This window comes from Melospiza melodia, chromosome 4 (genome assembly GCF_035770615.1).
Source record: "Melospiza melodia melodia isolate bMelMel2 chromosome 4, bMelMel2.pri, whole genome shotgun sequence".
Taxonomy (NCBI): domain Eukaryota; kingdom Metazoa; phylum Chordata; class Aves; order Passeriformes; family Passerellidae; genus Melospiza; species Melospiza melodia.
In genome coordinates this window covers 68267729-68290355 of record NC_086197.1, presented here as the reverse complement: position 1 = coordinate 68290355, position 22627 = coordinate 68267729, and the positions used below count along the sequence as shown (strand labels likewise).

The following is a 22627-nucleotide window of genomic DNA, read 5'->3' as shown; positions in this document are numbered from 1 at the left end:
ATTCATAAATAGATTTTTGGCCACTGCTGAATCAGAGATGACATACAGTGGGGTTTTTTTTTCCTCTCACAAAACTAAATGAATAATTCTTCTCAATCTTCACTCAGTTTCTTACTGAAATTCTACTAACAGGATTTGGGGGATGAAAAGTCAGGAAGGGGCCGGTCTCTTTCTCCGGGCAACAACTGTCAGAACAAGAGGACGCAGTCTCAGGCTGCATCAAGGGGAATATGGGTTAGATATTAGGAAGAAGTTTTTCACAGAAAGAGTGATAAAATATTGGAATGGTCTACCTGGGGAGGTGGTGGAGTCACCATCCCTGGATGTGTTCAAAAAAAGACTGGATATGGCACTTGGTGCCATGGTTTAGTTAAGGTGCATAGGGTGTGGGTTGGACTTGATGATCTTGAATGTCTCTTCCAGCCTTGTCCTTCTGTGTGATTCTGTGTGTGGTGCTCAAACTTGCTTTTCTTCTTATCATTAACCTTTGCTGTTTATTCCTTAGCAATTTTATATGTTTAAAATGTTAAATATCCAGCTCTTAAGTAAAAGAACAGAGTGATCACAGGAAATACCTGATTTGTTTCAGTCCACAATATTTTTACTGTACAACCTTCCTGCAGTAAGCACCAGGAGAGGTAACTTACTGTAGTAGCATTCTGCCTTTCTTTGGAAGTCTCCTATCATGCCATGCTCAGGTTGTATTCGATCTTTATTGTGATTTCTTGTTATAACTGTAGAATGTGGAGTGGTGGTTTGTACTTGTGTTCTATTTGACTTCCTCTGGGGCTGTTGAATGTTTATTCTTAAGCCAAGACCATCAGGTCTGAAGTGGAAATTTAGGCAGTTAATATGAGCCATTCTAAAATAGCTTTGCAGTCACCTGCTGACCCTGATGATCACTTAAAAAAAAAAAATAAGCCCCAGGAGAGCAGAAAGATGAATCCTTTGCGAAGATGTATCTTTATGTAAAAAAGGAGGGTTGAAACTTTTCCCTGTGTCTCTGTGTTGCTTGGCTTGTGATGATGTACAGAACACCTGTCATTCCCAGTTGCTGAGGCAAGTACTGTATAGTTTGTCTGCCAAGTGAGCTTACGTAACTTCTGTCCACAGGAAACATGTGAGGCATACAGAGGAGATTGGGTGATAGCTTAGAGTTAAGATCCTAGTGCAAACCTCTTCAAAACAGTGATGTGTAAAGCATAAAGAGGCTTGAGAAAGTGAACGGGGATGAAGAAGGCCACCTCTTAGAAAACTTGGGACTCCTTGCTATGAAGCAACTTTGAAATGCTGAACTAGCTTGGAACATGAGAGCTGCTTAAGCTGCAGAAAAAGTTCAGCAAAAGCATAATTTAGGTATGGAAATGAACATCAGTAATTTGCATGGTTACAATAGGACGTATTATAACATTTGTCTTTACTACAAAATACTTTGATGAATCACACATGACTAGGAATGATTATACTACCATGAAGTATTGTGAGGATAAAAAGGATCTCTGAATCATAGTGCAGCTGGTAGTGTAGAGTTGCCTGGCTTCACAGTTCTGTTATTCAGGGTTGATGGCTCTGAAGAAATATCCTGAGTGCTGTTTTGTATGTACATTTGTGCTTTAGCAGAATTTGAAGTATTTAAATACATTTAATTATACATTCTGTTCCGTAACTGATCTCACCAGTACAGTTACACCTTGCAGTACCTACATGAGGAAGTCCAGAAAAGAACAAAACTGATTTCCCAGCAGAATCTATCTGCTCTGAAAGATACTTCCTCTTAAAGGCAGTCATGATTTACTGATGCTGGGATGTTTTCATTAAGTTGAGCTGTTGTTGTAATTACAATTACAAGTTGAAGTGTTTTTCATATTTTTGGAGTTCTGTCACCTGAACTTGAACAAGCTCTGCTTTATCTAACATCCTCTAACCACAGATTTTACCACCTTTTCTTGATTTTTTTTGTTGACTGCTTTGTGGTTTCTAGTCACTTCAGGCTCACCATCTTTCAGGTCCAAGGAATTGTGTTTTCCATTCAGCAGACCAAGTTCAAATAGTGCTGCTTAAACACAGTGCTGGTTTTCAGCTTCTTTTCTCTATCTCTGTCAAGGTTGGGATAGAAACTCTGGAGATAATATTTCATGTTTAGGCTTAGATGTTTATTTTCTTATATATGCTACAGTCTCATGGGAAGTGAGTTCTGCAGTAGTTCACTAACAAGGTACAAAATGGCTATCTTTTGTTACAAGGTCTTTTAAGGCTAAACTATCCAGTTAAGAAATGACACTTAAATTATTTTCACTTTTAACGCAATAACTAATCACTCAAAGTCCGCAATGCAGACTTTTCTGTCCAATTACAAAATACCACCCAAACCCATGAAGAAGAAGGAAGGAAGAAGAAGGTAAAGAAGGACCAGCCTCCACCCTAAAACATCCATCTTGCTCTATAAATATTACTATATTCTCAAACCTTAAACTCTTAAGTTTTCCACCCTGTGATATTACGCACTTCTAATCAAACTAACAGTAGTCCCAGTGCTATCAGTCAATTTTGGAAGCCTTCTCCACGCTTGGGGAGGTCAAATGCAGTGCCTTCCTGGGAGTCAGAGTCTGTCAGCACAGTAAGTCTCAAATTCTCAGCATCCAGGACTCCAACACCATGGATTGCATTTCACCATTGTGAGTGAAGCAGCGTAGCTGAAAGTTACTACTGAACAGACTTGTGTTGTTCCTTCCTGTCCTTTGCCTGCACACTTTGCTGTATCATTTCTGTCAAATCTAGTGATCTGTGGTTGGACAGTGAGCCTGGCATTGTCTAATGAGAAACTAAAAAAAATTTAATGACCCCTTTTGACAACCATCTCATCCAATATGTGGATAGTCTGTGGATCTAATTTGGGAGGAGAAGGAAATGCACAGCTGTCCTTTTTAGTGATATGCTGTCATAAATGTGGAGAAAGAACAATATAAAACTCTATGAAGAAACTTTGCCACTCTTGATGACTCGTGGAGGTGTCATTGAGAAATATGACTAACCTTAACTCTCTAACTTCGTGAAGCATCCCTCTAACCATGAGGGATGACAATTAATGACAACCAAGCTGTTGCTCAGATAGAGAAGTTAATGCCAGTGTTTGGCATTACAAGCAAGCTCATTCAGAAGAGTGAGATGTTACTGTTCCTCTATCTGTACCTCACCTTCCTGATTATTAAGAACCTGTTATCATTTATTTTCTGAAATCGAGCTGTTTTGGTAATAATATTGAAGGGAAAAGTCCTGTTATCCAAGGAAGGGGTCTGTAAAGGACCCACAGCCAGAGCTGGTCTTTGAGTCATAGTAGTTTACACTGCGATATTTTTTTCCCCAGTATTTATTAAAAAACACAGCACAGCGAATGTAAAAACAGACACAGAGGAAAATATTTTCCTATGCTCTATATGGAGACCAGTTTAGAGAAGACAGTCAGTGGAGTACTACTCCTAAACTCTAGTTTATCAGTGCCCCTGACCTGGAGTTGTACATGGGCCCCTGGCCAAAGGACTTGCTCTCTGTGAATGTGCATTATCGGGATTGGAAGCTGTTGAACTTCACACTCTGACAATTGGTGGCAACAAGATCTGTATTTTACTTACATGTCTCATTTACTTAAATGCATTTATTCCACATTTTCATTGTCCTCTCTCTCTTTTTTCTGTGATGATCAGTGACTGATTGTTTTCCATTTGCTATGTACCAGTCCAGAGTCTATAGATAGTTTAGCTGTTCTTTTTCAGAACTCAAAATTACTTAATCTCTCTTTGCACAGAATTCACTTCCCGTCTCTTTCTATTCTTTTCACCTTTCTCTGTGCATTTTAAGTTCTATAGTGTCTGTTTGAAACAATGCACAAGAGAGAGGGGTGGTGTCGCAACTGCCTACAATGCTCAAAGTTGATATGCTTGTGTTTGTTCTGTGGCATAATAATGTTTTGGGTTTTTTTTTCCTTTCCTTAATCACTTGTAACTTTGTGTTTGCCTGTTGAATATCTGTTGAGCACTGAGCTGATGTTTTCAGAGAGCTGGCCACAGAGATTCCCAAGAATTCTTCCCTGAGCTGTAGCTAATGTAGACTGCTAATGTGTATGCATAGTCAGGGTTATGTTTTTCTGTTTACATTTCTTTGCACTTACTGATGTTAAATTTCTTCCACTGTTTTACCAACCAGCCACTTGCTGTCATGAGATTCACCTGCAGCATTTTGTACATATGACTGTTCTGAATAATTCTGTGTAGACTGAACGCTTTTCTTCTTATTTGTCCACATCAGTTCTGGACACTTTCCTTATTGCTTATCTCTGCTGCTGTGGCAGGGTTCATGACACTCAGAAGAGTTCATGCCCTACAAGAAGATAGCAATTGTGTGTTCTGTTTTGTGGCAGGGAACTTGTATGGAAGGTGACGAAAATGTCTTGCTGAAAAAGATGCAGATAGTGTGATAATATATATGCCTAATCAGGTGAATAGAGAATATAAAGGTGGTTGTTGTTAGAAGTCATGGGTAGTTATGGTTCAGGTCACTGCTATGTGAGAAGTCTGATAACATTAGCAGTGAAAATTGTGCTGAGATTGACCAACATCTTCAACTCTTCTGAGTGCATTTTAGCCTGTGTTCAGGAGTATTCTGAATCCTTCTTTAGGTGCTATTAACTCTGTTGAACAGACTGCCACTGCCTGACAGCAGAGGTACAGATACCATCTTGTCTACAGACATGAACAGCATAGAGACCTTTGGGATCTGAAATGCAACTGAAGTCTCTGCTTTGTCAAGCGTCAGCTGTTGAGTTCCGACTGTAATTCTGTTTGAACAAATTTTCATTCCACTTTATTTCAAGAGGGATGTATTGTCTCTCATGACATTATACACTTAGGTTTTGTTTTGGTGAGAAACAGGATTACAGCAGTCCTGATTCAGTACTAACAAACCAATAATGACAAGTTCAGCTGGTGTGTTGATAGTTGTCAGTTGTATGCACATCGCCGGTGAGATCCTAACATGTAAAGGATAAGTACCATAAGGCTAGGAAGATACTTTTCTTTATATTGCCATATTTCCTGACTTTTATGGAATGCTAGTAATCTAAGAATATAACAAAAAGTTAAAAAAAAAAAAAAAGTTAAAAAATAATCGTTCTGGTATGTCCAAGGCTACAGTGACAGGAGTATAATTTCTGTTTTTAATGGGAAAGAACTAGAACTATGAGTGAAACATCATTCATTGTTTGAAAGTCTGTCTGTTCTAGAGAATGCCTGCCAGTGAAGTATTTAACTGATCTTTATAAACCTGACAATGCCAAATATACAGCTTCTTTGGAAACCCCAAAATGGAAAAAGTTGGACCTTCCATACCTGAACTTTTAATCTGAAAGAGGCTGTCTGTGGCTTTGTACCATTTTCTGCTCATCAGCATTCAGCAACCCTGCAGGATAGAGGAAAAGTACAGAAGCATACGGAAAAGATAAAAGGAGACTGGGAGCAGAAAAGATAAATGACTTTGCCGTCAGTGCAGTATAATGAAAATCAAATCAGTGCCTGGCAATGCACAATTGCCCGGTATGGCTAACCCCAGACCGTGTTTTAAAGTACATGCCTTTTATATTTTATTCTTGTATTTATATAAAGAAAAATTACTTCATCATTAGTTGATTGTAGGGGAAATAGATTCCCTGATTCTGTAAAATCCTAAGAATGAGTATGACTTACATGTTTAGAACCTCTTTAGTTATTGGATTTACCTTGGCAACAACAAAATTCCATTACTGGCAAAGCCTGTTTCAACCACTGTTACGTTGTTTTGGCAGGGTATAAAAGGATTCTGTATAGGATACATTCATCTTAAAAGTGTAAAGGAATTATTTGTTTGATAATGCATACACAAGATATCTAGGAGTTAATGAGCTGCTAGGTTCTGTTTTACTGTGCTCCCCACTGCTCACAATCCATGCTAGCCTGGCAAGCACTGGCTGGACAGGATTGTCCAGTGTGGCTCCTTTCTATAGAATTGGTGTTGCTGAGCTGCCATCTTCCACCAGCTCTGTCAACACTGCCGATGGTGATGACTGGAGTTAATGATTCCCAATGGGACCAGCTAACCATGCTCTATGATTTTATACCTTTGTGTTGGTACTTCCTTCTTGAATCCTTGACCTAATGATGGTGTCTCAATAATCTTAAAGTCTGTAACTTTCTGTACTGACAACAGTCTGTAACTCTTATCTCCTTCCAGACTTCCTTTAACTCTTTTCCGGTAGTTATAGAGCTAGGCAATACCAGAAATGGACCTGAGTGGGCAGGCAGCTGAACCTCTGGGTTGTGAAAGCAGAGCTACCACTTAGGGTTATAGGCTGTAGTGGTGATATCTACATGACCAAGTTACATTGGAATTGAATGTAGTTGTAGTAGTAGTAAAATACTTAATTTTTGCAAACTTACCAATTTCATTTTGTCAAAAGAAATAATGAAAGTGCATTTTCTGTTTTATTTCAAAATAAAATGTTTTAAGTTATTTTACATTAGCACAGTGCAGTACTGTTTGTGGTAAACTCACAATGGAAACAGAATTCATTTGGGAATATGCCTACACTGGAATCAAAACACAGAAAGGAATCCGCAACAACTCTGAAAGACTTCTGCAAACTTGCATTTTGTTCCCGATTGGGTCTGACAATGTATTTTTAATGAAGTCTTGAACATCTGCAAACTGTTTGCAAGCTAGAATTTTCTTCTTGAATTCCACAGCTGACTGTGGAATCACAGGCTCTGTAATCATGGATGCTATGTCTCCACAGTACCTATTTGCAGTATAGTAATATAATAATCTTAATAATAGCAACAATGAAATCTCTTTCCTCCCAGTTAAAATTCAACATTCTGGGTAGCATTTCATAGTAGTATAATGTGCTATTGTCTGTTTATGATGACTCAAAATTACTGCAAATGCCCTCTAAACACCTTGTACAGCTGAAAATACATTTGTTTTCTAGGTTGTTCTTTCCCAGCTTCTTCATTTCAATAAATGAATCTTGGAATCCACAAGTGTACAGGAAACTTTTTAATCAGAGTTCTCTTTCTTTTCAGATTAGATATACAAACCTATTCAGAACTCTAGTTTTGTATCCACAGAATGATTTAATTTTTTTCTTATCACAGGAGTTAAATGAGTCAGAAATGTTCACAGGGTGTCATTGTTTCATCCTTTCCTTAACTTTGTTAATCTTTGTGTTGATATTGATTGTTGTAAGTTTTAAATCCTGGTTATATTCATATGAATGCAGAGCAATGTACTGCTAGGAAAGCTGCTGTTATATAAACTAGCAGGGCTAGGTAACATACCCACTAAGGTCAGGTCTAGAAATACCACTAATTTAATTGGAGAGACTGTATAATTGTGACAATGCTGTGTAATGTGGGACTGAATGCACTGCAGGTCAGCTCCTAAAACACTGCAGTGTTCAATGTAGACAAACCCTTAAATTTGTATTTGCTCTCTTATCTCACTTTTCTTCTGAAGCTACAGGACCAAAATGGCAGGAAATGCTACTACATTTTTTCCTTACTGTGCTTGCTGGCTTTCTTATGTGAGCAACCTTGTAAATTGATCTGTTTCCATAATTCCCAAGCCTTCAGTGATCTAGGAGTTGGAGTTTGTTCCAAAATATCTGCACTTCTGTGAGTATGATGAAGATGCTTTGGTTTTTATGGGCTCAGAGGCCACCACCTATTAAACTGTTCTTTTTTTAACATTCATAGAGCTTTCAGGATGCCTATTGCTCAAGAGTCTGAAAGGCCTTTAGCCATTTCAGCACAAATGGCAGTGAAAATCAACATTTGAACAAGACTTATTTCTCAGTCTTGAGTGTGCTTTGCAGAATGTGCATCAGTGAAACTTGGTTCAGAGAAGATCATTGGAGTGGCCTTGGCTGCTGTGTTACAGTGTCCAGATACAGAAAATAATGGAGAAGAGTGTGAAGAATGATGGCTGTTCAGTTGACTTATAGCTATTTCACGGCCCATACTTGACCCCATTCCTGTGAAGATGAAGATCATCTGCTCTTTTTAGGGAGAGATGAGTAATTCTCAGTGGAGTACAGAGCAAGTACAAGTATGAGGATCCCTTAATGGGATCTAGAATAGAAAGTGGGATAGCGTTGTCAGCAGAGCATCGTGTCCCAGGTCATTTGCTGTTTTGCAAGTCAGGATTTATTAGCTCAGACACGGCTCTGCCTCTGCCATGCCTGTGTCTTTGAGTAGTGCTGGATTGTAATGCCCAGTGATGCTGGTGTGCCTGCCAGCTCTTTGTGCCATGCTCTGCTCTTGAGAGGAGATCTCCTCACTAATAAGGTCCGTTGAAGTTGCTGAAGTTGCTCTCATCTCTGTGTGTCTTCTCTTTCAAAAGCATACCATTTTATAAGCTCACCACCTAGAGGCCTGCAGTTATCTTGTGGTTAGTTTAGGTTTCTCTTTTTTTGTGAGTGAATCAGACCCCTTTCATTTTGTTAGGGAAAAAACAGAGGTGCAGTTTTCTAATAACTGTTTAACATAATCTGTGACTGACCTTTATTATTTTTTTCTTGAACAAGCTGGGCAATAGTAAAATACAGTAAAAGTCAGGAGACCTGTATAGATTTGTAGATGTAATGCATGGAGGTGCATGGCCTGGGTAGCATTTGGGAGGCCCTGAAGTACAGCAGCTAAAGTTGGCTGTCTCATAGCCTTAATCCCTTGGGTTGGGTTGAGATTGACTGGTCCTTGAACCAGGGAACATTTTAAGCTTTGGCCTTCCATTTAAGAATGAGTCAGTCAGCACTGTGAGCAGGCAATCCAGCAGCAATACTTCTCCCTGGGATTTCTTTCTTATTCCCTCATCTTTTTTTTCCCCCCTTGCTCTGCCTAATAGAAAATGGCAGCTTTGAACACTCTCATGGGAAAAGTATAGTAGATACTTTAGAGGCAGTAGCCTCTGCTTGAGAGCTTTAGGCAAAACTGGCAGCTGAATATTAGTCAATGATATTTATACAAATGTTTTTCATAGAAGCTTCTGGTAGCAGTTTCCTTCACTTTGTAGACTTATCTGAAGACTCTCTTAATTTTCTCAGCCTAGCTCCTTTGGTCTGCTTTTGTTCATAATAGTCTTTTAGCTGTGATACTAGTGACAGTTTGTTTCTTATGGAAATCGAATTTTCGAGCTCAGGGATTCAAGTCCTCACTGGTACTTTGTTGCACATATTAAGAGTACATGAACTGGGGGACAGGTCTTGTCTTTTGTTGTCCTGCCAACAACACCCAAACACCAGAAACTTTGGGGAAAAGGGCTATTTGATGTGCTGTTCTGATATGTTAAACTTAAGAGGAGCCTTCCTTGCAAGGTCCCGTTTTATCCTTTCTAGTGCTTTTATCCTATGAAAGCTTCCAAAAAATTTTGTATTTTTTGGTGTCTACTTGCTTAAGTGCACAAATGCTGGTTTTGCCCATGCACTGTTGATATTGCTGCAGTAATTGTTTGTAATCTGCAGATCCTCTAGTTGTAGACACAGTTTATGCTATGGGTAGAGATACAAGAGGAGCAAATAAAGACTGCCATTTTAAAGGTTTACTTTGCACTGTGCAGTCAGGGTATCTCATGAGAGGAGATTCTATCTTAGGCTGTAAGAAAGTGTTAGACTAATGAAGCTGTTGATGTGAATGTCAGCTGGAAGCTAAGCAAGGGAATAGCATTCTTCATCAGCTAGAAAAAAGAGAAGGAAGGACTGTTCAAGTAACAGTGATCTGCTCCACTGTCAGCAAAGAAACATATTTGTGCAGTCTATTTTTTATGCTAGGAACTGAAGTAATGATGGTGGTAAAAATGTTTTGGTATTCCCATTTCCCTAATTGACATGCTATTTAAGACTTAAACCTTTAGTGCAAGTTCAGTTTTGCCTGAGATGTCACTGTGCTTGATACCAGGTGTCAGAAAATTTTCTCTTCTTTCCATCTTCCCATAATCCATTGGACCATATTGTTGCTTTGTGCTAGTTACCTTCCTGAGAAAGGAGTTGCCTTGACTTTTTTGTAAGGAAGGGTTTCTTCTTGTAATTGATCCTGTCTTAAACACTTCATTTTAATGTAATGAGAGCCAGCACATTGATATGAATGAAGAGGTCAGCTCTCAGCAAATTGTTTTGTTTTAGGAAACTTCTGTGATAGTCACCCAGACCTAGTTTAACCTCAGCTGCTTAGCTGACTGCCTGGCTGTTTGGATGTAAACCAGATGTGGTGTTTGAGCTGTGACTGATGAGCAAGCATTAGCAAATTGACCTTTTTCATAGGCATGCAGAGGACATTGTTGATTAACTCATGTCTTCCTGACAGGACATATGTCCTGAGTAGTGCAATTTTTAAGGTGAGGAATGTAATTTGAATGATAAAGTGTGCAAAAATATTTTTCATGATCATCTGAGTATTTAATATATTGGAAATATATGAAATTTATTTAATCAAAGGGATTCATTTAATAACCCTGTGGTTAAACATTTTATACTACTTTAATTTAAACAATTCACGTTACATTAATGTGTATTTTGCAGACTAAAACCAGCATACTTCAGAGTCATCTTTACTTGCTTAAGTTTGTATGTGTCAGAGTACTTAAATTTTTCAGCTTCTTCTGTCTTAAGGTGCAGATCTTCAGTTTGGTACTTATCTGTGTGTCCTGGCTAGTGGTTAGGTGGTGAGCCACTTTCTTTCCTGGTTGTGGCCTTCATCTTTCTCAGATGGCTGTCTTGACACAGGAATAATGTTCTAATTGATTCACTCCTCTATTTTGTTTTCACTATTTACAATTGTAACTTGCCTTTGAATTTTTTTTCTCTGTTAGTTTTCATGTTTTACACTGAGATTGGTGTTCTCAGAAGGGGGCTGAAATACTTCCAGTTGGAGATGTTAATGACAGATAACTACCTCTCTCCTAATTTGCCCATGGTTTTGTCAGAGGCTAGTTGAGCAAAAGTGTTTGAATATTATTAGTGCATTTAGCTTGTATTTTATTTTTATATTGTTCTATCAATTTGGAGATTAAAAAAAGATTTGAAACATTATTTGAGCGTGAGAACCAGAGCTCCTAATGAAGCTTTTTAGTGGATTTTAGTGTGCCTTCATACAAAAAGTTTGATTTCTTGATTCCCTGTTTCATGGTTTATGGCTTTTGTTTTCACTGGCCTAATTGCTTGTCTCTTTGCTCCTTTTAGCCTGAAGGAGCTCTCACTGTTAATATGGTTGTTGCTCGTATTGGTGTAGCCTGTTTTTGGTTGTGTTATGGCTTTTGTACCAGCCAGAGCACAAAATTTCCCATGTGCATATTTTTCTCCCTTCTAAGAGCTACGTGCAATTTTTCACAAAATCTCCAGCTCAATCCAGCACAGTGCAGACTTGTCTACAAAGTACTGTGTTTCCTCAATGGCAACAAACTCTAAAGGATACTTTAAAATTTAGCACCTTATAGCTTTGATCTGTTTACCTTGCAAGCAGTTTTTCTATTAAGTTTACATGTATCTCGCAAGATACTTTGCTGTGTTCTTCTTGCTTACTGCCGCTGTTACAAAGCGATGCATTGAGTAAATGCTCTTGAGGTTACAGGTGAGCTGTGCTTCTCCTTTGCTTTTCTTGTGGTTGCATTTTGTCAGTGCTTCCCTTTATTTACCACACCTTATTTTTTTTTTTCCTAATGCTGGTCAGGATTACTGCAAACATATGATGAGTAGGGTGAAGTAGATACATAGTGGGTTTCCACTATGGTTGTGCAGAATTTATGTGGAGCGGGAGAGTATTGACATGTCCTTGCATTCATCTTTGGTTTGTCATGAACAATCTGTCTCTGTCTCCTCCTGTCTTTTTTTGTTATGCTCTGGACAGGTACATCACTTTACTCAGTAGCCGTTTTGTAGGGGACCACTATATTGACATCTCTTGAAGTAATTACTTTTAAGTGAATAATAAAATAACCTTTGCCTTTAAACAAACCTAAATAAGTCTCAGCATAGTAGCCACTTGACAAAAGGTGTTATGGGAGTGGGATGGTTACTCTTAGACATGAGTTAGTGTGAGAAACCAGTGTTCAGAATGCTTCTAAGTTAAGCAATTTCAGGGATACAGGTCTACAGTTTGGAATGAAGTTTAGGTTTGGTTTTTGAAAAACAAATGTTGTGACCAAGGAATCTAAAAATAGAATTTATTTGTTTTTTAAATTTGTGATGGAAAAGGCAGTATTTTTCCGAAAATGTGTTTTGGCAATAGTAAGTTGTTGATTTATGATGAAAAGATGATTCATCAGTTTAGGGAAGTGATATTCAATTTCTATTTCTGTCTCTTTTTTAGACTTTCTTCCTGATATTAAGTTCATCTTTCTGTAACTTTCATTTATAAAATGAAGATGATAACAGTTCATTTTCCCCATGTTTTGCTTGTTAGTCTTTAGGCAGAGAGACTGACAATAACAAACATCTCTTACTTCTATTTATGTAGTTGACTAAGCACTAAGTTGACTAAAGGATTGTGCTGTCATATTGACAGTCTCTAGGCAATGCCAAAATATAAATAAGCACTTACAGTTTTCACATTATCATTTCAAATGGAATTACTCTAAGGTAACATATGTGTGCTTGTGACAAAGCAGTCTCTAGCCAGGTGAAATTGGGCATGCTATAGGGCTGCTGAACATTGTAGGCCCCTTGTTAGCATTTTCTTTAAACTTGTGTACTTCTTAAGCTCTTCTTTTTTTAACCAAGACTAGGTGAAATATTATCTGTGAATGATGTGTGATACGAATGCTTTGACTATAAAAGAGGGAATAAATAGTACTTGAAATAAGACAATTCAGTCAGTCCCTGGCCAACAAATGGAAATCAAAATAGGTGTTAACTTTTGGGATACATCTACTGCAAATATGTTTTTCTGGAAGAAAAAGCCATTCTCACATCATCTTACCACTGGGTTTGTGATATAGAACTTTGTGTAATAGGTAAAAAATGTAAATCTTTGCGCTTTGTTAACTGAAGCTATGCTGATTTTTCACCAACTACAAAGGACTGGAAGGAGCTTTAACCACTGTGAATCTCAACAGTTTAGACACTGAATTCCCTACAGTAGCACTTTGGAAGAACTTGAACCTTGTTTGTAGGTTGAAGTTCTGTAATAATTTGAATTAATCTGTAAGCAGTCTGTCACGGTCCTCTCTTCTCTCCGCAAATGCTTTCTCATGCTTTTTCTAGCACTGAACTTGTGGTGGCCAGGTGAGTAAGCTGGGCTATGTGGACACTACCCACCTGTCATAGTTAGCTGACTCATCTGAGAGATGAGAGTTCTCCTCATGTGAGAGGAGATGAAGTCCAGTGCTGATGGAAGAGTTGAGCCCAAATGACTGAGTATATGGTGGTGAGATTGTGGCAGTTTTAGTTGGCTGAAATGGCTATGAAATTGTGTCTGTAATTACATTTGTTCTACATTAGTTGTTAACATGTTCAGTTTCTGTCCCTGAGCCATTTCAACAAGATGATAGAGATTCTAAGTGCTCTAAATTAATCTTAATGGCACTGTGGTCAGTGGCATAGCCAGTATTTTATTGTATGCCAGCTGAGCACTGGTTGGATTTATATGTGAGTGCAGCTCATTAACTTTCCAAAGTATTTTATGATCTCAAGTTAGAAATTGCTGCATATCTTCGTGACAGTTTTGCCTCCTGGTAGAATATATTGTTACATCTTTGACTGGAGCAGTTGCATTTGTTTTGGTTCAGATGAGGAATTGATGAGGTAACTAGATGCTTGTCTCATGTGGTCATGTTTACTTAGAAAGGGGCTGCACAAAACTATCCTCCCTCTTTCACAACTCTGAAAATACCTGGCAGTCTTTTTGCTTAATATTCCTCATTTGCCCACTGTCACCTAGAACTCCTGAAGTTTGTCTCACTTCTTTCTCCTTCAGGGTCATACTACAAGTTTTCATCCAGGAATATCAATTGTTTCTGTTCAAAGCCTCTTTGCCTTGCCCTGCAACAATGTTCTGGCCCCCCTAATGCTTGCATATAGTTCCCTGAGACATCTCTCCACCGCTGTAATTCCCTCAGTGACCATTTCTTTCATTTACACTTTATCTTTAGTAATGGCTTCTCTTATTTTAACTGGTCTGTTAACTGAATCTGGAATAAGGATTCCAAGACTGGGTTTGCTTACTATAACAAAAGAGTTCCATCCAGTCTCTTGCAGAGGTTGTTCCTAAGTATCTGGTCATTGAATGCTCATTGATTTCAGCTAACTCTAAGACAATTCTTCAAATTTTTAAACATGTTTTGTTTTATTTATATTCAAAAAAGGCTTAATGCAGTGCTGTGTGTGACTGCTTAGTTTGGAGTAAAATCATCTTTTAAAGGTGAGCTGTTCCTTCAGTATTCAGTAAGCACATTTCATTATTGTGCAGTCTTTTTTGAGTATTGCCCATGATGAATAATGAATAGGAGATTGAAAAAAGGCATTCTTCGGTAATTTCTTCCCATTATCACATCTAACTATGTTCACTACAGCAGAATTGATATTTCAATACAGCTACCTCTCTCTCTCTTTCTTTTACTTATCAGTGTTGTAAAATTTATTGCATTTGCACCACACAAAACTTGTGGAGATATGTGCATGCACATGTGGAACAATTCATACGTATTCTTAGTGGAACCTGGCCTGTAGCTTATTTGTGGGTGTAGTGAACTGTTATTTATTTTGAATTTATTACATTTAAAAGCCCATTTGAGATGCAATGCCTTGGTTGCAGAAGTGATCCAGGGAGTTCACAGCCATGGCTGTTGGATCCAGACGTATGTCTGCTGCATTGAATGTGTGATGTGACCCTATCTTTATCTCTGTAACAATGGTAAAAACAATACCTGTGCCTAAAATAGTCAGTGAGCAAAATATCTATAAAAGATTTCAGATTATCAGGTAAATTGAAGCACTTAAGTACAGAGGCAATGCATGTGTTTTTTAGCTGAGAGTGTCACTGCTGAAGATGCTGCAGATGAAATAAAGAGCAACACACTATTAATTGGCCTTTATAAAATTTTTAAGTGCTGCTCTATTGTAATACTAGGGCCTTCTGTATCTATAACATGTAAAGGTATGTCTGAGGTTAAACATATATTTGAAATTAAACTAACACATAAGCCCTTTCTGATCTGAGATTTTAAAATCATTTTAATATCCCAAATGTACCAGTGCTGGACTAAGCCTAGGGGTATAGTCGCATAGAGCTTATCTGGAGCTGGAGCTTATCTGGAGGGGCCTCCCAAGAGCAGTGCTTTGTGTGGAGCCTCCTGGCTTTGAGGAAGGGATTAAAGAAGAGACATTATTCCCAGGATGGCTTTGCTGACACCAGTTGATGAGCAGAAGCATCTGTTTCATAATGGGAAAGCACTCCAAGCTCCTTTAAAACACCTGACAAAGTTACTTTTAATTCTGTGGGAAGTAGGTGGAAGGGATAACTATCCTTAATTGTGAAGTGAATTCCTGTGTTGATACAAGGTTACCTAATCAGTGCTTGCCTGAGAAAACAAGACTTATGGTTGTCACCAGACTTAGGCTCAGTTTCCATACTCGCATTTGCTCTGTCCAGACTTAAGTACATGTAACATGTAACTTAAGTACATGTAAAATGGATCAAAGACAGGAGAAGGGAGAAGAGGACACCTAGACATAAGCAAAACAGGTATGTGCTAGCCTTGGAACATTAGCCCTGTTTGCTTGGAGAGATCAGCATCTCTCCAATTGTGGGAAGCTAAATGAGAGCAAGGCTCAACTCTCTTTTGCTTCCACATGCCTATGCGATGTGACAGCATTCAGGGGTGGGAAAAGGCTCTCCATGTGGGTACCTTTGGGAGTGGTTTTGTGTGGTGAGGTGGTTGGCAATATCTGTGAATTCTGATAGTGTCATCCAAGGGTTAGGATTATACATGCCTCTTCTCTCCTTGTCGGCCTCAAAGCTGACCTTGTTGTACCTGATTCTGTGACAGAGATACAGCAGTAGTTACCCCTGTGTAAATCCTGCATCAGGCTGTTTTCAAGATTCAGAGAGCTGTTTATAGCACGAGATAGAAGTGTGAGATCCAGTCCTGCTTTGCATGATCTGAACTATCAGTGGCCACAGCCAAGCTCAGTCCCAGTCCTGTATGTAAAGAAATTCTTTTATTCCTTTTTTTTTCTTACTGTGCAACTGACTAACAAGGACTGCTTGAGTGGTGATCTAAAAACAGGGACTGTACGCATGGCAGATGCTGTTGGTGAAGATTGCCTTGGTAGAAGTGTCCCTAGCCCAGAGGCTGGACCAGTCATGTCTCCATAATGTCTGAAAGCCCCTGTAGTTAACAGGAGTCATTCAGTTGAAGTCAGCAGATGTTGTTTTAGCTCTTCAGAGCCCAATGAGCCATCTGCTTTCCCAAGCCTTTCCTTGCTAAAATAGAGGTCCACTTTATTTCCTTGGAGCAGGATTTTTCATCCAGTGTGCTGTGATTCCCCCCAGGGCATAGAGGATGACAGTGATGGCAGTTGGAGTGGTCTTAAGACGTGGAAAAGATGGCTAAACATTTAAAGAAAAGATGCCTTGCAGAATGAATGCAGACTATTATAGAGGATTATTGTGATTAGTAAACTTTACTATAGCAATAAATAAAAGAATACAAATGTCTTGATATGAAGCAAGGTGATGCTCCCCTAAAAACATAGCACCATTGCAAAAACAGAGGTTTCAAAGATGTGCATATTTAATTCTACAGTAAGAGGTGGGCTCTGGTGTATGGCATGCTTCAGGCATGCAGACTTCTTACTGTAACATGCTGATTTCTGCCTGGTTGTCAACTTCCTTAATTCCCTGGGAAAGCAGGTTGGCAGGCTTGTGGCAAAGGTATCCTCTAGTGCCAGAGGAAGAACATTGTGCCATTCTCTCCGGTCTTCCTTTATCTGCAGTGAATTCATGTATGGGAGAATATTGGAACACAGTCTTTCTGCAATTAGACACATGTAAATAATGAATTTTCCCTTTTTGTTGCTGTGATCAAAATGCTGAACGTATTCCATATTCTTTCAACCTACAGAACTGTACAGACCCTTTGGTTTGATCCAAAGTATTTCACATAGTGTGAAAAAATTACTGCAGGTTTTTCCTTACCATTTGTCATCTGTTTAATCCTCTGCTCCTTTTCACTTAACTTTTAATGCAAAAAAAAAAAAAAAAAAAAAGAGAGAGAAAAGTAGTGGTTTTAAAATTTCAAAATAGAACAATTCTATTTCTTTTTATTCTGTTCCTCTGTTTTTTTACATGGTAAAATTATCACTAGTCTTTGGTACAACAGAAACAATTTTGGTGAACCTGCTATTCTCTAGAAATTAAGGTGTGTGTTGCTGTCTAGAGTTGTACTTCTCAGAATTTTACCCAGTGTAGATAGTTACTAGTTCACATTTTTTGGAAGTGCTCTGAGGTAATAAGACAAGAAAATCTCTCTTTTCTTTTCAAGTGCTAGCTTTCTTTTTGATGGATAATTTTTACCTGTTGTAGATAGGAAGATTTTTCTCATGCTCTGTAATAACCTGACTTCAGTTAGATGAGATTTGTTTTAAGTATGTTGCACATTTCTTAGCATATATCATGACTCTCTGTGGGAAACAGTTTTTATTTTACAACCACATTTATCTGTTCTGGCAACCTGGTATTGCCAATATTTTAAAATTTCTTCGACTTATTTTATGTAGCAGATGCTGAAATACTGAGACAGACTAGAGAAAATGTTGCAATATTTACAAATTGTTTGTAAAAGTATGCTGTTTTATAGCAAATAATTTTGACTAACTATAGAGGAGTAGGCTGTTGATCACTTATAAGAAATACAAGGAATTTACCATACAAGTTTCAGGAATATTTTAGTACTTTTTCTGCTAATGCTGCCAAAATAATTCTAAGAACCTGAGTAAGGTTACTAATATTTTTAAAGTAATACTTCACAATGAATTTTTTTTTAGATATTGTCTGAGTGTGGCTGATATTGAGTTTATTTAAAGTTATTATGAAACTACTCCAGGCCTCTGGAAGGCAAACAAGGGGAAACAACTTGCATTTTTGCCCACTTTAGAAAAGAATGGGGAAATTTATGTTGCCGAGATTTCATTTAGAATGTCTAATAACTTTCAGGGTTATTAACAAGTATCTTATAAAGAGGAGATCTGGTTTGGAGGGCTGCAGGCACAAACCTAGTTGCTCAAACATGTGATAGGAAGGAGACAGTTTGGTTCCATTTGAGGGAGAAATGAGAGGGCTGGGTTTTTTTCCTTTGTAGTCAAAACTCCTGTTGAAAAATTGGTAGTGGTTGCAAATGTAGATGTGAGAGAGCTAAGAAAAACCCTCAGAATTTGAGTTAAACGTGTAAACTTTGTTATATTTTTAGGTATTATTGCAGTGTCATTACAAATATGATTCTTCATAACATTTTTCTGATATTTTTCAATGGATGCTTATGACTGCATCAGAAGACCAACAGTGTTCTGTTCATATACCTGTTGTCCAAACAGAACCTACCTTATTAATTCCCAGATGTGGAAGGTACTTGGTGCAGGTTGTTAAGTGGTCACAAGGATGAATGCCTGCTTTGAATTCCCTCCCTGCCTCTGCCACCAGAGTTGCTGTGGGATGCCAAGGAAATCACATAAACTGACAGAGTCTCATTTAGTCATTAATCATGTATTGCTGATTTTATGAATGCCCAAACTAAAGCACCTGTGGCCAAAACTTTGATAAAGTGTTCACCGCTGCAGTAAGATATAATGGGAACAGTGCTTTAAGTGCAATAAAACTGTTAAATAGACTTGACATTGAGAGGTGTCAAGATAGGCACCCAGAATTACTCTTAGTCTCTCTTTGGTCTCCACTTTCTCACATGAAAATAATAGTCTAACCTAATCTTGCAAAGATTATGAAGAAGAGCATTAATACTATTTGCAGGGCAGTAGGTGCCATTGTGGTGAGTGATGAATGATGCACTTATACTGGAAACCTGTTTGCCTTTTGTAGTTATATATTTAGGCCGACCCTGCAGAAAACTTTGTTTTTTCTCTTATTTAAATTACTGTAAAATCAAGATCTTAGGACAGTGGTCAAACAGCCTGTGGGAAAATAAATAAAAATTCGGCATTGTTGTTCAGTCCAATGCAGTTTTAAAGTAACACTACCCACTTGTCTTTTGAAATGCAAATAGGAAGCAAACAAATTATTGTAAACAAATCTCATGTCTTAATTGTCATTCTGTTTTACTTAAGTTCCTCTTTGGAGTAGAATATAAAAACTTAATTACTTTTGACTGAAAATCTTATAAACTAAGGAAATAATATAGTCCCTATTTGATGGATTTGGAAGTAAGATATGGTCAAAATAAGCCCAAACACATTAAAGAAACATCAGTGTGTGAAAGTTAGGGGCTTCAGTTTCAAACTTATAGGTGCCAACCTTTAGACTGAATTCTGGACCAAGCTCCTCACTTTGTGATGGCACCAAATGTGACCAGAATGTGCCATCCAAAGCAGCTAGCCAGGTAGGCAGTGTCACAGACTGTTTGTTCCCTGTGGTAGCCCTCTGCTGACCAAGAGGGAATTTCTGAGGCCGGGGTAGGGCTGTAGTGGTGTGTCCAAGGTTCTCCATACGTTTCATGCTCGGTGGTTGCTGGGTGAAAGGCAGAAGGAAGACCCAGTGTTTGAAGATGGTTGACTGCTTTGACAATGTCTATTGCCTCAAAGCCCCTGAGAGACCTGGACAAAGGTGTGGGTGGTTTCTGAACTGTGTTCCATCTTACAGGGGACCTTGGTGTGAGCCATGGAAGCCTGGCAGTCCAGAGCTATTCTCGGCAGGCAGAGGGGCACATAGGGAAACTTTATGGGCAAAATAAAACTACATTCAGCATTAGGCAGGAGACAAATGAGAGTTTGCAGCATTGCAGCTTTTGTACCTTGGCTCCATCTCAGACACCATTAAATGCCTTTTCTATATTTGCCAGGAGACATTCATTGTAATGCAGTAAGTTGAACCTTGATTTTTCTTCTATTTCCTTATTATTTTCTTCCCTTCTGTTGTCCTCTTTCTTATTATGGACAGATTTGGCCACTGTCAAATTGAATGATTTTTTGCATACTTGGTTGACTCTTTTTTTCCCTAATTTGCTGATACAGTCAACTGTGCCAGTAAAGCAATTATGCAAAATTGTGTATAAAGGTTTAATGATACAAAACAGTGTTCATCACAAATCTAATTGTGATTCTTAACATCCTTCCATAAACTCTGTGGTTAATACGTGTTTTGTTTTAAAACCTGTATTTAGTTTAGTAGATAAGGGAACATTTCAATGTACACGTTACTGTTAACTTTGAAAAGAAGCAATAAATAAAAATAGTATTTGGAGGAGTGCAGATGATGATCTATGTGCTTTCAGGTAGTGATTATAAGGAGTCTGCTTTATTACATGTCTCATCAGGTTACACCAGTACCTATTTTATGTTATGAATGATAACTATATGGTTGATTGTACATTGAGTCTAATACAACACAAAGATTAAATATGAAGATAGACATTGTAATGAAGCAAATAATGTGTCTCCATACTGAAACTCAAGAGGCAGTGGGTTTAAAGAGAATTGCAGGTACACTGTACTTAGGCTTGATATCTGGTTTCCACTTGGATAGCTGAACTGCTTCAGGAAAAGAGCAGTAAAGCAATACTTGGTATTGGTAATACTTTCACTGAAGCCAAAAATCCCATTGGCTTTTCTTAATCCAGAGTAGAGCATTTAGAAACATTCCAAAGCTGATATTTCTCCTTCATGTTTGCATTGTTACTTTCTGATTTCTGCACTACTGCTTTCCTTGGGAGCCCTGGCTGGGATTTAATCCTACCACAGAAAGTACTGGCGAGTCAGATATTATTATTAGGATTGACCTTTGGGAGAGTCTCATTTACATCAGGTCATTATGAACTGTGGGGAGAGACCTTCTGTCACAGTCACTAGAGACAAAGGACGTGCTGCTTCCATCAGGCAGGGTATGAGGAGAGAGGACAAAAAGTGGTTCTCCTTTCTGTCCCCATCTCGATTAGCAGTTGTAGGCTCTGTGTCATCTTTGCATGAAGGAATTGCTACAGACTGTAAGGACAAGGAAGAAATAATAACCTGGCAGTAATTTCTGCTATGTCCCTAATCAGGGTCACACTTGAATGCTGAATTATGAAGGTGAGTTCTGTTCACTCCAGGTATTAAAATGTGTGAGCTGTGTTGTACTGAACAGAGCAGTCTGTGGCTTATACAAACAGCTTTAATTTACAGCTTTCTGCAAACAGAAGCCTGAAGCAGTCATGGAGGTTTCAGGAATGTTAATTGTTTGTGTACATGAATGAGCTTAGAAATGGTCGTTTTTGCAGTCTTCCCATAGCTCATCGAGGGTAACAGTGTCACTGCTGGAGAGGAGAAAAGAGAACGATTTTTTTTTTCTTCACAGTCTGCTAATATTTCCAGGGTTTGATATAATATGCCTTTAACAAACCATGAACTTCTCTCCTACTGAGTCACTGCATCCTGCCTACATTCAGTGTAGGCAGAGAACCATTATACTAATCCACTCTTCCATCATATCTCTAACAAACACATGTATTTTCTTTGAATATTTATTTTGATACAAGGAGTGCAAGTTTTTTACTTGGCAACACAAATAAGTAGGAGATTGTGACTTCTGAACTTTGTAACTTTAATTGTGGTAGTTCTGGTTTTCAACTATGATATGACTTGACTAATGTATGACAATCATATTTGGCTTTAAGGGAATAATCCTGCCACCTTATAGCGACCATAAAGTAATTAATTCACCTCTTCTGGTAGGATAGGTGTAAAAGGCAGATGCTGAAATTGGACTTTTGCTTTGTTTTTTAACAGGTACGGTTATATGCAAGGCCTGATGCAATCCGAAGAGGATCAGGGGACTATGCTCTAAATATTACAAGGAGACTCATTGAGTTTTATGAAGATTATTTTAAAGTGCCCTATTCCCTGCCAAAATTGGGTAAGATTTCCCAAAGAATGTGAAGTTAACCCAGAAATGAGGGATTAAGTCAGCTAAAGGAATGTAATGTATTGGATTGCAAGTTAAATGCTTGGGTTAATTTAGGAGGATCAGTAAGTAAGAAATTTTTCCTTGTGGAGGAAGGGAAACCAAAATATGGTTTCTCCAGCCTGGAAATGAAAGGAGCAGGAAGCAGTCAGTATTTACATTTGTTAGACAATGGGTAGAGAACCTGAGACCTTTCACTGATAAGTGGGCTCAGTTTTTCTTAGTTTTTTTGATGTTGTCAGTTTAGGTCCTTACTCCTCTGAGATAGCCACTGGAAGATGTTTATTCTGTAATACTTGCACCTTGGTGCCTCAGCCTTAAATGGGGAACAGAAGTGAAAATATTTGTGGAAACTGGCAACCTGTAGCAGTGCAAGACTGTGGTCCTGTTTTTTTTCTTTTTTGATTTTGTGGCTTATATGGCTTATTAATGATGATTAGTAGAGAAGCTTA

The 22627-nt window shown here is 38.3% G+C and overlaps 1 protein-coding gene across 1 annotated transcript in view; it reads left to right on the top strand.

Moving 5' to 3' along the window:
• TRHDE (thyrotropin releasing hormone degrading enzyme) overlaps nucleotides 1-22627 on the top strand; it is a 210287-nt gene that overhangs the window by 17409 nt on the left and 170251 nt on the right. Inside the window, exon 3 of the mRNA XM_063155038.1 lies at nucleotides 22001-22127. Coding sequence (XP_063011108.1) covers nucleotides 22001-22127 — 127 coding nt within the window. The remainder of the gene's footprint in view (nucleotides 1-22000; nucleotides 22128-22627) is intronic.